The 15,907-nt window shown below is 40.8% G+C and overlaps 1 protein-coding gene across 2 annotated transcripts in view; it reads left to right on the top strand.

Annotated features, from left to right (window-relative positions):
* zranb3 (zinc finger, RAN-binding domain containing 3) overlaps nucleotides 1-15,907 on the top strand; it is a 98,190-nt gene that overhangs the window by 76,857 nt on the left and 5,426 nt on the right. The window contains exons 19-22 of one of the 2 annotated variants that reach the window (XR_004338201.1): nucleotides 1,240-1,398; nucleotides 1,538-1,730; nucleotides 4,538-4,669; nucleotides 5,334-10,871. Coding sequence is in view for 1 of the 2 variants with exons in the window: in XM_032556039.1 (XP_032411930.1) it covers nucleotides 1,240-1,398; nucleotides 1,538-1,730; nucleotides 4,538-4,669; nucleotides 5,334-5,432 (583 nt within the window). In the remaining variant the exon portion in view is untranslated. The remainder of the gene's footprint in view (nucleotides 1-1,239; nucleotides 1,399-1,537; nucleotides 1,731-4,537; nucleotides 4,670-5,333; nucleotides 10,872-15,907) is intronic. The other variant, XM_032556039.1, reaches the window with a different exon arrangement.

Raw genomic sequence — 15,907 nt, 5'->3', positions numbered from 1 at the left:
AACACGTTGCTAAGAATTCTGGTTTTGTTGCTCCTTTTAGTTAAAATGTAAGTTTTCCAAGGTTTTCTTGACCGGTTTCAGATTGGGGACACCAGTAAATAGACTATTTCTGTATTCCTTTCATCCACTTTACTGTACTGGCACTGGGTTCGTCTCTTGGTGCTTCCAATTTTTTGGTATCTTCACAACTTTGAAGCAGCAAGGTTCTTTTTTTTTTAGAAGGTTTTCTTCTCTATTTCAATGATTGCATTTTCCTCTGTAGTGCTGTGTCTTTCTGGCTCTTTGTTCCCGTCTCTGTCTATCTGAATTGTAAACCACGGGGAAAGAGAATTCAGTCCATCTGTCCGCTCCAATGTGGCTCTAGCACCCTGCTGGGAAAACATGGCAGATACCCAGATTTGCTGTCCCCTGCCAAAAGGACAAGCATGCACACACACACACATACACACACCCACACTCGGATTGTTGCTGATGATACATCAGCTTCATGAATATAAACAGTCTGAAGGTATTTCACAGACTGCAGCTATATGCCACCCCAAGTCTGTGTTTGCAGAAATGCTTTGATTTCATTTGTATTGGATGAAAATGTGTATTGAACTGTTTTCACTGCTCTACTGATGCTGAAAAAGCAGGAATTTAGACTGATGTAAGGTAACTTCACTTTGTGTGCTGCTGCAGCAGTCATCTTAATGAAAAGATTAGATTGCACACACTGTTTTGCTTTTTTCTGACAGTAAAAACATTTCATGTGTTTTCTGATACGTTTAATAGTTTGGTTGCTTCTGCATTATCTCACATTTAGGTGCTTCAGTATATAAATTCACTCTTATTTACATAATTTAAAATAGAAGTAATCGGACGTGTCAGTGTCAATTTTATCCAATTTAAATGTCTCTTTAGGACCTATAAATAACAACAAAACAATTTATTCTACCTATATAGATATGTAGAAATTGTAATTTCTTTAGAAAAACAAAACAATTTTTTCAATCATACCAAAATTATTCTCATCTCTTCTTTAATCTATGCAGCCTGAATAAGCAGAATGAACATATCTTTGTTAAAATTTAGTTTTCTTTGAAATTTCTGAAACTGGAAATTAGCTAACATTGTATCTTCTGCCCACACTAATAGCTTCTACCCTGAAGAGTGTTGCTGAATCTGGTGTAAAAGCCGATTTTTTGGTGTTTTTCTAATCTTTTTGAAGTACATCTTTCTTCTCCTTGAATTCTGCAGATTGGACCAGCAGTCTTGCAAAGCAGAAGTTGAGCATCCATCTTCAGAGCCCAGCTACCTGCAGGCTGTGGACAGTCAGGGTGTCCCTCTGTGCCTCTCCTGCCAGCAGGCCTGTCCTACCACAGGTGGAGCTTGGGATACTCGATTCTGCAGCCACAGGTACAAGATTGCCACAGTTTACACAAATTATAGTGAAAACAGATCAATGACGTGTTTCGATTTGGTCTCTCCTGCACAATCATAGCTATAGCAAAGCTAGAGTTCCAGTCCAGACATTTTGATGCCGTTTTCCTTCCAGATGCCAGGAGGAATTCCAGCTGCGGTCCAGCCAGACGTTCATGCGTTCCTGCGTGCTGGAGGCAGAGCAAGGCATTTGTCAACACTGTGGCCTCAAAGCTCATGAGCTGTTCCTGAAGGTCCGTGATGCACCAGCCTCCAAGCGGAAGGAGATGCTGGAGAACACATGGCTGGCCCAGCTGCCTCTTAAACAGGTCGGTAAACTAAAACCAGTACCAAAAATATTTCATCTTAAGAAAATGTTCAATCTCCATGACTAGCAGGAGACTTTAAATGTGAGCTATATTTATTTTCTTATTTTAAAAAGGGGGAAGGCTTTATTTTTTATTTTATTGGTGTTTGTGTGAGTTTAGAAACTGAATTCGCCTCCCATTCTGTCCATCCGTCCCACCTACGCAGATACACACACAAACACACAATAGTGCAGGTTGAGCTGCACTCCGAGGGGCCAGCTCCCAGTAAATGGATTGCTGGGCACATTGATTTCTTTTTTTTCTCCTAGTGCCAGGCCCCGACCAGTAAGCCTGTTTGATTTGGTTGGCTGTTATCCTGCAAAGCCAGCCCCCCACCACACACACACACAGATACCCCACATCTTCCCAGTGCCGCCGGCATCAGCATCAGCGCCGATCGATGCTCTGAGCTTTAGAGGAAACAAACTCAGCCGCATGATAAGACGCCGCAGTGGTGGAGAAGCCTTGAGATTATAGGCTCATTCTGTGGTTCATACCAGGGGTTCTGGTGTGTGTGTTTGTTCCCAGGTGTGTGTACATGTGTATGCATGTCTTTGGGGTCGCTCTTTTTTTTTCTTTCTTTTACTTTGAGAGTGTGTTTTCAGGATATGTTAAAGCCTTCGGGTGCATTTGAGCTAAGTGTTGGCGTGTTTGAAAGTGTGCAACAGAAGGGTCGGGTGCAGGAAGGTGCACGTTGTTGGCAAGATAGGAGGTTTAATTGACTAAAATGTGTGTGTGTGTGTGTGTGTGTGTGAGGTGAACTCTGCTCGTCTGAAAAGGCCTATTCTTTAAATCTTCTGGGATCAATTCCACCTCGCTGCCTTAATGTCGGCAAAGTACTTCTCAAAGCAGGAAAATAGATTTTTGCTGCTCAAAACGCCTCTTTTCCTCTGGTTCTTCGTCATCGTTGTTTGTTTCTTTACTTGATTTTATTTCCTGTATGTTTTCTATCCTAAAAATCAACATATTCTGGCCAGCAAGTGAACTAAACAACCTAATACTTCAATATATGAAAGAATAAATCTGATATTTCTAAGTCATGTTAGACTTGTTGTGTTTTGTGATGCTTTTGGGTGTTTTCTAGCGATTTATTAATGAGGAAATAGTTCGGACATAGCAGCAGAAACACTGGTAAACTTGGCAGTGAAATAATTGCAGCTGTGCTACCAGTGCTAGCCCTCTGGTGGCCTTGCGATTTAATTCCTCTGGATGTTTCCAGAAGATTGAAGCAGACCAGTTTGGCCCACATAAACACACTATCTGCTATAAATGCCACTAGATTGCAAAAGGTAGCTGAAAGCTACCCCACTTCTCCACGACAAAGTTTCTTCAAAGTGTGTAAAAAAATAATCATGAGTTGCTTTTTTTCTGCTCTTCATCTTAATTAGCCATTCTCAATTGGCTTGAGCTCATGTGCGTCTATTTCTTTCTGCTTTTGCCCCATGAGGGAGCAGAAAGGTGTTTCCTCCCTGGGATTAAATTTGCATCTGTAATGGAAAATGTGAAAATAGCACATCTCCAGAGTTTGTAAACGTCTACCGAACTAAATGATTAAGTAAGTTTTTCTTTTGTGTTTTAGAGCACTGTCTTCATAACTTGAAAAGTTTAAAAAAAGGGAGAAAGTTAAGTAATTTAAGGAGTTATGTATCTTACCGCAGCGCATAATTCCCTGCGGTATTTTTAACCTAATTTCTGCCTACTTCATCAGACGGACTTGCGAGTTCTCCATGATGAAGGTTCCCTACAGCTGCCCATTATATAGGTCACTCAGGTGATTTATATGGCTGTGCCTGGGGCATCCGATGATGATTGATAGCACACGGTTCAAAGTTAACCCTCCGTGATTCAGCGGAGGTATTGTTTTAAGGAGCTGGTCTGACATCCTTGCATTTATGACAACATTTGAAGCGCCATTAAGGAGAAGTTTTTCTGCAATTTGCTCTTGTTATCTGTTCTTTTCTGTCTTTTTGCATTGAGAAACATTCTCCAAAGAAGCATCTCTGCGGTGCAGAGATTTGTTGAGTCATTTGTGAACAGTAACTTGAAAGAGTATGCACACATTTGATTTTTTTTTCTCCCATTTTGGGGGATTTTCTATGATAAACCAACACAAAGTAAAGTTGTAAAGTAGAAGGGAAATTATGCATTTTTGGAGACAGAAATAGCATCTTGCAGACTAAGGAACACAGCAGACAGTCGTGGACTTGTAATGTGAAAAGATGCTAGCAACAACCTTCTAAGGGATAGAATGGGCTAGAAAGCATATCAATGTGCTCTGATGGCCTAGTCAAAGTCCAGTCCAAAATCCATTTCAAGCCTGAATATTAAGATTTGCAGATGCTCAAATTTATGTCTCACTTTTTGACTTTTATTTGTATAAATTTAAAAAACTGCGTAACATTTTTCTGCTGCTTCACCAGTAGGGCTGAAAACTGTAACAAGGTTTTCTTATTGGTCAGTATCTATAATTATTGATTTGTTTTGTATCAGAGTACAAAGCATAGAATTATGTTGAATTTTATTCAATATCAGGACAGATAGTGATATTTATAGGCATAAATATCAGCTGCTGCTCAAGCCTACATACCCCAGAATGCTGTGCGGTTCTGGATCGGAGTTTAATGAAATTATTGAAAATTCTGCACTACTTTATGTTGATTTTTCTCATAAAATCTTAACGAAACAGGTTAAAAAAGCAGTGAAAATGCTGGTTTGGAGGAAAAATGTGGAGTTACTCTCACGCCGTTGCCTTCTGGTTGCGTTCGCAGCTCAACGAGATGATCCGCGCACCGGTGGAGGGAGACTTTTGGCAGGTGGACCACATCCGGCCGGTCTACAGAGGAGGAGGACAGTGCTCCATGGACAACCTGCAGACGCTCTGCACCGCCTGCCACAAAGCCGTACGTTCACATGACGCATCAACAGGCGTAAAGAGTGGCTTTTAAAGCCAGAGGGCCTTAAGGGACAAAAGCAATTTGTTTGACATTTAAGGTTCGCAGTGGATAAAGCTCCCCTCAGAAGATGCTCTCATCGCTCATGTTGAGGATCACATACGGTGTCAGTAATGCAATCTGTGGTCAAACACATTGATCAAAAGTCACATTATCCCCCCTCAAAGCTATATACTCCCTATAATAGCGTCACATGATGTGGCCGTATGACACATTGATGGATAGCACTTGTTGAAGCGGGCTGCTTCGCATTTTCCCTTCACTCAATTGTCCATAATCGCAGAAAATGTACTTCTCTCGAAGAGAGGCGACTCGACCGGTTTCAAAATAAAAACACGGCTTGCATTGTCGCCCGAAATGCTCTCCGCTTTCATGCCAGAAAGCGTTTTAGTCAGAGTGGGTGTCAGATTGGAAGGAGAGAGCCTCGCATGTAGACGACCATGAACTGATGTGGAGCACTGGGCCTCCTGATAAGGGGATCTTCTCCGCTGTTCATGCCAGCCCTGCAGACACTTCAATCTAAACATGCCCGAAATATTGATCCCCCCCATCCCGACTGCAGGTTTAAACTCTTACATCATGCTGTTTCTTTTTTCTGTCTCTCTCTCCACAGCGGACGGCTCAGCAAGCCAGAGAGCGCAGCCAGATGAAGAAGAGCGCCGCTGCCTCCAAGGTTGCGTCAGACATCAGCAGGTTCTTCATCAGGAAATAAAACACTTTCACAGTTAATTAAAGTAGGTTTAGGTTAGAAATTTTTTTGATTTACAGTAACTGGTTGAAGATGTGTGGAGAAAAAAACCCTTGAGCCTTTTCACTTTTTACAAACTTCAGTTTATTTTGTTAGGATTTTATGACAGACCAATGAAAAGCTTTGATTTATTGTTTTTTTTTTAGGTGAATAAGATTCAAGGGGGTGAAATACGAGTTTATTATAAAATTTTACAACTTTTTTTACTGTCAATACAATATCGGTATCGGTATCGTTATTAGATACCAACTATACTTTTGTTATTTTATAGTGTGGATTGTTGTTTCTATCAAAGAATCAGATAAAATCTGATTCTCGTTTTTTTGTCTGATTTCCGAGATCAATATCGGATCGGGTTACCTCTAAAAATTATATCTCATTTTCCTTAGCACAGTTTCTGCACTGTTTTCCATTAGAGCTAGGCGATATAGTTTAAAAATAAAATGTACTACTTTTTTCGTACCAGATACAATTTTTTTTTCTCTCTTTTACTTTTCTAAAAAACTAATTACAAATGACAGAAATTATTTTAAAAAAGAGGCTTTTATGTCAGTCATTCCTTCAGTGAATTGTACCTGGATTATTGGGACTGGTCTATGAGAATTGTCATTTAATTTCGAGAATATAGTCAGAATATTAGCAGAAAAAAAGTCTTAAAATTGCCAGAATCTGATCTGAGCATCTCAGTTTAAAATAGACAATTATTTCAAAGTCCAGTACTGATAATAATTTGATGCTGATGTCTACTGGTAAAACTTTACAAAGTCTTCACAAGATGCTCAACATTCCTCTTTGTGATTTTTTAATTTTTCATGTGGGAGTTTTTATAAAGTTACTAATTAATTCTCTTAATATTACGCCTTTGCTAAAAATCGTAGACTGGGCCTAATATTTTATTATAGAGTTGGCCTGAATTCAAAGTCCAAATAAATAGAAGCGGGAAAACAAGATGGCGGCCTTGGGTGGTACAAAAAAAAAAAGTCCAGATTTTTCTAAAATGACATATTCAAAAACCGCCCAGCTCAAGTTTGTGTTGATCTTTCAAATAAAATCCCAACAAACCGCTGAAGTTTAACTGTAAAGTGACAAAATCAGGATGTACTTTAATACGGCGTCGCCCTGACATATCTGGATGCATCACTTCCCGATGACATCACCCCTCCGCCCCCCCGTCTCTGCTAGCCCTCATTACATCAGAACACGCTCCGAAAGAGATTTATCTAAAAGGTTAAAAGAAAAAAAGAAAAAGAATGGTGACGACTTGCTTCAAATGCAAATTCAGCCAACTTCCCTCTCGTCCCCGAACCGTCACGAGCGCGTTGGGTTTGATTTATGACGGCCCCCTTTTTCTCTTTCGCTCCAGGCTGAAGTGGAGCGCGTTTTTTAGAGAGATGCTTCTATTTTAAGATTTTGCAAACTTGGTAAAAATGAAAAAAACATAATAAAGGTAAGAAAAAGTGAAAGCAGGTGAGATGAATTGAGGGGATTGAGATGGAACGGTTCTGCAGGAAAACACAACCAGGTGTCCTGCTTGGTCCTCAACATGTGGACCTTTTGCAGTTCTTCTTATGATGGATGGGAGAAATAAATAGCTCTATTCTTTTTCTCTCTTTTTTTTATTCTTGTCTCCCTTTATTCATCTGTAAATACTCTCAGCTGGGAGATCATTTCATCGCCTCAAGTCAGGAACATTATCCATGTCCACGCATCTACATCCTCTTCAGCTATGCTTGATGATCTGAGCAGAGGTAGAGCCGCGCGAGGCTATGTTTAGAGAGCGGGAGAGCCGAGTTACTATGGAAACAAGGCTTCAGGTTCAGCCATGTCGGGAATATTGAATCTGTTTTTCTCCTCGTATATGTGTGTGTGTGTGTGTGTGTATGAGAGTGTTACACAATGAGCCAGACATCAGAAAACTCCAATCAATATTAGCGGCTCCTGCGAAAACGAGGCCGTCGCATTCCTCCTGACAGCGCGTCTGTCAGGCGTGTCAGAGTCCTAACTCAGCACAATCCCGCCACCGCCTGGAAAACTTTAACGTTTCCCTCTGACAGCCCCAAACTTCACGCGTCGCGTCAAAACTCCCTCGGAAAAGAGCGCGTGGGGGCGCGCGCGCGTAGGTGTGTGTGCGCGCGTTTCCCCTACGGCTGCTCCAGGTCTCCACTTAATAAGACCGTTGTTCCTCTCCTGTCCAAACCGACAAGCTTTGTGAGTAATGAACATCTCCCAGGCAGCCTTCCAACAACAGCAGGTTTCAGTGTCAGTCCCTGTCAGCAGCCAATGACTCTGATCTGCTGTTTTATTACATCCAAAAGGTGTGTGTGGGGCAGGACCGGGAAGTTGTGAGGAAAGTGTGGATAAAGAAATCGGTTTGGCAGAGGAGGGGAGGCGTATGTTTGTCAGAGGAAGCCCGTAATGAGGCGGCGGTCCGATGAAGTCGTCTCATGTTCCTCCCAGAAGGTCTGCTGGGTAAAGAGCAGCGCTTCGGTTTGCGTTTGGAAAAACACCCCAGAGGAGAAGCGCTTCCCCCGCAGGTGATCTCGGTAATAAAGACGGACTCAAACGCCGACGGAGGGCCGCAGAGGTTTCCATGTTTGCTCTCAAACACATTACTCCCTCTTGTTTTTTTGTTGTTTTTAAATCAGGATGAGGCCAACACCCCAGCTCGCTTCTCCGAAATCAATATCTTTCGTCTCCGCGTTACAGTTGCAGAGACGTCCCCGCGGGTTTCGTAGCAACAGTGCAGGCGATAAAAGTCACAAGGCTTAAATTAGCTGCAGATCTGGCGGAAATAAGCACATATAATTAGAAAGTCACAGTTGGTGACAAAAAGGAAACAGGAGAAAAGTTCTTTCTAGAAAAAAGTACCATCTTAAGAAAGTCAAGCGAATGACTCATATGTGACTATCAGATAAACTATCATATGGATGTAAGAATGGACCATATGCTATAAACTTCAAAAATGGGATTGTCTTGATGCACAAATCTGGGAATGGGGACAGAAAGAAGTTTGGAACCAGCAGGAGTCTGAGAAATGGTCAAAAAAGATGCAAATAATGCAGAGAAAACAAGTTTATATTCATTTAGAAACAACAATATTAATGTTTTAACTCATGAAGAGTTCAGAAATCAATATTTGGTGGAATAACCAGGAGGTTTTCAATGGGGTTCAGTGCAGGATTGTTGGTAACTATTATTGTGTAAAATTATTACACAATTTAATAAAAAACCAATTTTTCCATTTCACTTTTTGTTTTTATATTTTACTAATATGGCGTCAGTTTTTAGAGTAATTGTCTAAAACTGGCAGTAGGTTTGGGAGTTGATTTTGAGCCAATATTCAACTGGAAAACCTTCAATCAGCTCATCGTTAATAATACTGATAATAACTAATTGTTCATCTGGTCCTTTAAGAGACATTCTCATTTCATCCATAAAACCTTTAAATGCTTTGTTTCTTGTTGGCTATTTGCAACAAAATGTTTGGCTTTATTAGTTAGTGCTGCACCCTCCAAGAGACTTTTGATCATTTTTGACAAGTTAAATCAACTTTTTGACCCATTTTGAAAAAACAAGCATTAAAGTTTATCCAGGTTAGAGAAAGAAAATATGCCTAAAAATGATTATCTGGTCGAAATACTCACTTGCCTAATAATTGTGCACATAGTGTGTAGTGAAGGTTTTTTTGGTCTCATCATGGCGTCAGAGAGAAAAAGAGAAATGCCTTTCCCCCCTCATAGATGCATCATTTCTCGAATGTAGGTCAGAAGACCCCAGGGGCCTTCAATGGGCTCCTGGGGTCCCCCAGCAAATTAAGAAATAGATTAATAGGGCTGCAACTTAACGCCATAGGAAATTCCTCAATTACAGATACTACATGAGATTTAGGAACGATTAATGTAAATGTAGGTTTTCTTCTCATACCGTCTCCTTGGAGATGACAAAAGCTGTCTTCTTCAGGAGTTTGGGACATGTTGTACCGCACCGCAAATTGTCCGGATTCCTTCATTACTCTTTCCTGATTTGCAATTCAGATAGCCGGCCGCTCTATTTGCCCTCATTCCAGCCGTAATCCATTTCAACCTTGCCTGCCCCTGTAATCTACTTTGGCCTTTTCAGCTAAAGGAAACGCTTCCACAAACCCAATCTAGTGTGACAGGTGTGATGGAGAACGGCCAATAAAAGCCGGCGCGGGGCGCCGCGTGAAGCCGCCGGCTCTCCAATCGGCTGTTGGGCCCCGCTGTGGTTTGGTTCCTGGCTGCCACGCTCTCCGCTGCGCTCCCTCTGCGCTGTTGACCCTCCGTGCCCTTGGGCGAGGGGAAAGGGAAAAGGACACTCAGGGGAGGCCGGACCCCGCCGCTTTCTTCGGGTACAGGATTGTCTCTGCAGAACCTAATTACAGCAAACAAATGCACATCTGTGGTGTAGCATTCAAACAATATTCTGCTTTAAAAGGCTGCACCCGTAGTAAGGATGCACGTTGTCTATTAATGAGTTAATATGACGTCGATTGATCTCATTGATTGATTAATAAGCGGCCATTTTCTTAAAAACCTCAATTCACTCTTGTATCAAGAGCGTTGAACCTCTTCAACGAAGGGCTAAATGTTTCATAATATGCTAAATTAAAAAGAAAAGTACATTATATGTGAGCATTATTTTGTGTCAGCTGTGTTAAGATGATTGTGATTTCACACATTATTAAACTTAGACATAATGAGAAAATATAATCAATTTGGTTGCTTAATCAAAAAATAAAAGATGAAAAGGATAAATATGTGAAATAGAGAAGTTCACACCAAGAACTGTAACTAGCTGCATTTCCATTGACCAGATAATTATGTAATTTGAAATTTAGGAAATAAATTTGCTTAATGAAAACACGCTAAGATGAGGTGTTTTTTGAAATTGGTTAATTTCGCCAAACTGCAATGGAGACACTTTCTTTAGCCTTTCATGAGTCACATGATCTACAACCGGATGTGACCATTGGCACAAACCATGAAGAAGACGACAATAGGAAGTAGTAGGATGATGGCACTGCATGTTTTTTAATAACTTATTGCGTGAGCAAACTTATTCAAGTGTACTTTTAATTATGTTTCTTATGTAAGTGTGAAATTGCAACATAAACTCAACTGCTGAGGAGGAAGGCAGACTTTATCATCGTTTTAGGACATTAAGAATTAGTTTTGGTTGAAAAGTTAACGCTGTCGAGTGTTCGTATATCAAAGCAGAACCACATAAAGTGCATTTTTCATTCCACATGAACTGTCTGGATCGTTTCACGTTCCTATTGTGCTGGCATAGCGCCGCCATCTTTATTTCTGTATTTGGCTTTGCTTAAGGATGACCTGCAGCTCCCTCTGCTGGATGGCAACCAAACTACAACACTGAAAGAAGGTCTAAACGGATGTTTTTAATCAATTGATTGGAGCTCATTTTAATTTAATAAACCATTTGTTATTTGATTAATTGTTTACATCCCTAAATGTACCAAATAACATGAAAGAATCTGGGCTTAGGAAGAAACTCTTTGCTTTAGTCAACCACAGCTGATGAGATGCTTTTGTCTTTATTGTCATATTATCTCCTGGGATGGTGATGAGATGATTAATCATTTTCTTGCCGCATCCTCGCGTTTATAGCGCTCGCCCTGAGTTGGGGAAAACGGTATTATGGCCCAGGTAATTGGTGGAGGGCCATCACTCATAAGCAATTTAATTAATCTCATTAAAACACCCTCTCTGGCTGCACAGCACCGTTTCTCGAGGACGGCCGCGACAGAAGGCGTTTTGACGAAATGGGCTTATCCATCCTGATGAGTGTCATATGCACAGATGATCTCCCAAGAGAGACTGCGGCTGGAGAAAAGTTACACAGAAATCAATAGCAACAATTCCATGAAAACCTCTGTCTGCTATTTTCAAATGCCACTCGGCGTGGTTGGGAGGGGACGTGCAGCGGTGAAAGGATGCTTTCTCATTGCTCAGCTGGAGATGGCTTTTGTTGAGCCTAAATTCTATTTGTACAAGATGGCTCCCCGGTTGCTTCCCAAGATGCATGGCGTGGTGTGGATTAAGACCGAAAAACGCAATCAATTCACCCAGCAGGAGATCTGGGGAAACAGATAAGATTCTCAGCGTAATTCATAAAGTCCCCAATCTGGCGAGGATTAATGTACGTCTTGGCTCCTGCTCTCTCTCATTTTGTATGTGCGGGGGTTAAACTGGCGCTTCATGCGGCCCATTACAATCAGGCTTTGTTTGGAAAGCCCCCCGCCCCCATGAGGGCAGGATCGGACCACATTTTTCTAGAAAAGTTAAAGCAATTTAGGAATGATGTAATCTCATCTATGTTTCATTAGCAGACAGTTTAGCTTTAGAACAGGCTCGTCAAAACGAAAACAGTTACAAACTTACTGACATCACTCATCTAGATACACATTTTGTCAAGTTTTATGATTGAGCAATCAAGTGGAAGGAAAATTATGCAGTTCTCATGTATCTTTTAGAAAAAAAGTGACGTTTTTCTTTGTTATCCCTAAATAAAATCAAGTCCTACTAGAAACCTGCATCTAAAAAAATTTGAGTATCAAGAAAAAATTACCGTAAATATTGTCTTAAATGTTTTAAAAGACTAGGACATTGTGTAAAAGTTACATATTAGAAACTCATGCTATCACAGGCTTATGAGCTTGAAGATGTAGAAAGTTGAGTGGAAGAAAAAAGTGTGGTGCACAGGTAACCCAAGTATTTAGTGCATGGAAATGAACATACTCTTCAGAAGTCTGACATTTCTGTTTTAAATATCTATTTTTATTAATCTTACGTATGATTCTGATTTTCTGATTCACTGAGTTTTTGCCTTTCATTTTGTACGCCTAAATGAAATATTTCACTTTATGCAAGGAATCTATAACATAGTTTTTTTTTCTGAAAGGACTGACAAACATTAAACCTTTTCACAATTTTAATTTTTTTTAGATGTATTTGTAATCTTGGGATAAATCCTGCAGTTGTTAAATTCTAGTCAGATTATTTCTAGGCTACAGTTTGCTACAAGAAAAGTAGGGGGTGGAAAAAACACATCAAACAGTTTAGATTAAGCACATTTGTGTAAAATGTCCTAGACTTTAATCATTCTAAGACTTTTAAGTGTCATTCTCCAACTAATTAGATTGTGCTTGAGATTTTTTGCAAAGACTTTTTTGTTGGTGTGTCACATAAAATCAGAATAAACACATTAATTTTATGGGTTAAACTGCGAGAAAGTACCAGGCCAGCCTCATCCATAAAAAGCACCTAAAACACAGATAAAGTAAGGAGCCGCGTTCGCTAAACATGCAGCTTCGTCTTTGAAATGTTATATGCAATCACATAAGTGTCCGGGGGACACTTGACATCAGAGGAAAAAGGCCGCAGTGGGGCGACCCTATTACCGTTTTCCTCTTTCATGTGTGCCGTGTTCAGATGATTGAGGTTAAAAATGGAAAAGCTGAACAAAAACGCCCACCAACAAAGTTCCCTTTTCATGAGCTTTAAAAGACATCTTTTCATCTCTCATTTCATTTGGAGACCATTGATCAGACATCTTTCACAGATTGCTTCCAGACATCTATTCAGCCGCTCTGCTGCTGCTCAGCATGCCTCTATTTCATAGGTCTTAATGGCACAAGGTCTGACTGTTGTGCTTAGATTAAAACCTGAATTGCAATCACTTAAATCGCCCCAATAAGCACACGGAAAATGGTCTTTGTTGACATTCGTGAAAAGGAAATCAACATCATTGTATTGCTCGCAGAGCGGAGGGACACAATTTTGCGATTTTTGGGAGGAAACGGTGCGCCTCCTCTTGCCTCATTCAGTAAAATTAGGACATTTTTCTTCTTCAGCACACAAGCCAGAAAAAGGTCATGTCAGTCTTGTGACAAGAGTGACAGGTCTGGGGTATCATTACTGGGACTTGGAAGGTCTTTGTAAGCACCTTTGGTCACCTCAGGAGAATAGATCCCCATCGTGCTGCCGTCGGCCTAATGAGCACAGCCAGCCCCTAGTCTAATAAGCAGAGGGCGATTGCTGCTGCCTTCCATCAGCCCTCTGCTCCGCTGGTACAACATCCCATAATAACTCGAACACATGGCACGAAGCGGTGAAACAACGGCGGATATCTTGTCGAGCGTCAGTGCATCCGGCTATGGACTCAGATTTTGGATTTTGCAGAATGTCGTCCTCAGCGCAGTGGAAATCGTTGTGAATGGATTCTTTCAAGGTGTATGTTGATCCACATTCCTGCACTCAATAAGATCCTTTGACAGCTTGTCTGGGCAGGCTGCATGAAATAAATGAAGGCATTCTCCACTTGGATGATATCAATAGGCAACTGCATGGGTCCAATAGGCAACTGCATGGGTCCAAAATTGTTTGGATGATCTCTTCAAGCTGCCCTTTTTTCACTTTCTCCAGTCAAATAGTTTTAATTCTTGAAAATAAATTCAGAGTAGTCTTTGAATGACATATTTCTGTGTGAGTATAAACTCTTTAAAACCAACTTCCATTTGTTTCCTGACAGTATTGCTTTGAAGCTCCAAATGATCCTGGATCCAAAAAACAGAGCAACAGGTTTGCAGCATTAAATGCTCTTTCATGTCGAGGTAGGAAGAAATGTTAGCGCGCGTTATCACAACTCACAAAACACAGGTAGTGATCAGTGTAGGAAGTGTTATAAGGTTGTTTTCAATTGCTCTGGCGTCCATTCTGCAGCCAACAAATCTAGTCTCAAAGCAAATTACAAAATAAACTGGTGCAAGTCCAATTCACCTGAAACAATATAATGGCGTCAAACTCAGTTCATCACATGATGCCAGTTGGTGAATGTTTTATTTCAAGCATTGTCGACTATAGTTGTTGACTTTGCAGGAGTCCTGAGTAAGCATGAGGCGACAGTGGAGAGGAACTACTCCCTTTAAACAGAAATGAACAAGTCAACTGGCTTTGGTTTTAAAAAGCAGAGCAGACTGAAAAAACAGAAGCACAAAATCTAGAGATACCTTCAGTGGAAAAGGGAAACAAATGGTACATAATAGTTACTGGCAGCCAGACGTTCTTTCTAGAAGAAAGAAAATAATAATAAAAAAGTTCAAATGGGTAATGGTACCAAATGTGTGCTAAAGATTAGTTCAGGAAAGATAAATAGCGTTAGCTTTCATGTAGCTGGAAGTACTTTCACATCTATCATTACCTCGATCCAGGTCAAGTGCAGAACCTCTAAGCTAGAAGCAAAGAAAGGTAAACATTTTAAAATGAGGAGCAGGACAGGAAAGAAAAACTGCTTAGCATCGACCCGCTTACTGAAACTAGCCACAGGGCAGAATCCATAAATATGTGCAAGGGTAAGCCAGGATCATGGGATAAAGGCAAAGCTGCTGGGTGCTATGTAGACATTAGCTTATGCAGAGCATTTTGTGTAAGCTAACTGAAGATTGTGTCTGTTTTGGGCTATTTACAAAGTTGTATTAGAGCGACACAAACCCCTTGAACAATGTTCGGACATCCGATTTGGAGATGCAAATGTAGTCTGGTCAAAGAAACGTGAAGCCGTCTTTCTGGTAGCTAAAGCTTGTACAGTGATACCAAATCTACAAAAGCAGGAATCAAGGTGTTGCAATTATACAGTTACCCAAAAAGTTCAATTGAACAGAAGTAGCTGAATATACGAAATTTGCTCCACACCAAAGTGAGAAGGCTGAGGTCATACTCCAATATGGCGCTGCTAATGATGCTCCTACAGCCTGTTGAATCATCTCCGCAGGGTGTCTCATAACAGTTTACGTGTTTTTCAGTAAATTATTGGTGGACAGATTTGCTCTTAGGCTTTGCAACAATTGAACCGCCTTTATTTGCAATCCAAATCTGGGATTTGTGCCACTAGATGATTAACACCCTTTGGTCATGATTCAAAAACTAAAAAGGAAAAAGAAAATAAATAGCTTGAGAACAAAAAAGTTTGAGGTGAGTTTTAAAAGGGCATTTAGCGCATGTAGCTCATGTCTGAGGTGTTAGGTGTGATTTGGCTGGGTGGAAGTTGGGAAGTGGTTCAGCGTTTGGGTGTTTTTTTGGTGGAAAGAGGGGGCATTTTACATTCCACAGTGTTTAAACTTTCACTTTGAGCCAAAGCTGTTAGTGTGATGTAAGTCCTTCCCTCGCTGTTACCTGAGTCAGGCCTGTTTACACACCAAGAAGCTTCTTGTCCTCTTGACTGTTAAGACTACGCAAACATATGCATCACGCTATTGCCTAAAAACAGCTGAATGAAAAGCATGCAGTTTTTCATCAGTCTACCACCTCACTCAACACCATTTATACCTGTGTCACAGTCAAATTGTGCTGAGAAGCACTCCCACATTTGGTTCTTTGAGTGGGTAGCATTTGGCCGCTGAG

Source organism: Xiphophorus hellerii, chromosome 24 (assembly GCF_003331165.1).
Source record: "Xiphophorus hellerii strain 12219 chromosome 24, Xiphophorus_hellerii-4.1, whole genome shotgun sequence".
In the NCBI taxonomy this organism is placed as follows: Eukaryota; Metazoa; Chordata; class Actinopteri; order Cyprinodontiformes; family Poeciliidae; genus Xiphophorus; species Xiphophorus hellerii.
The sequence above is the reverse complement of the archived record's forward strand: the minus strand, read 5'-3'. Positions and strand labels throughout refer to the sequence as shown.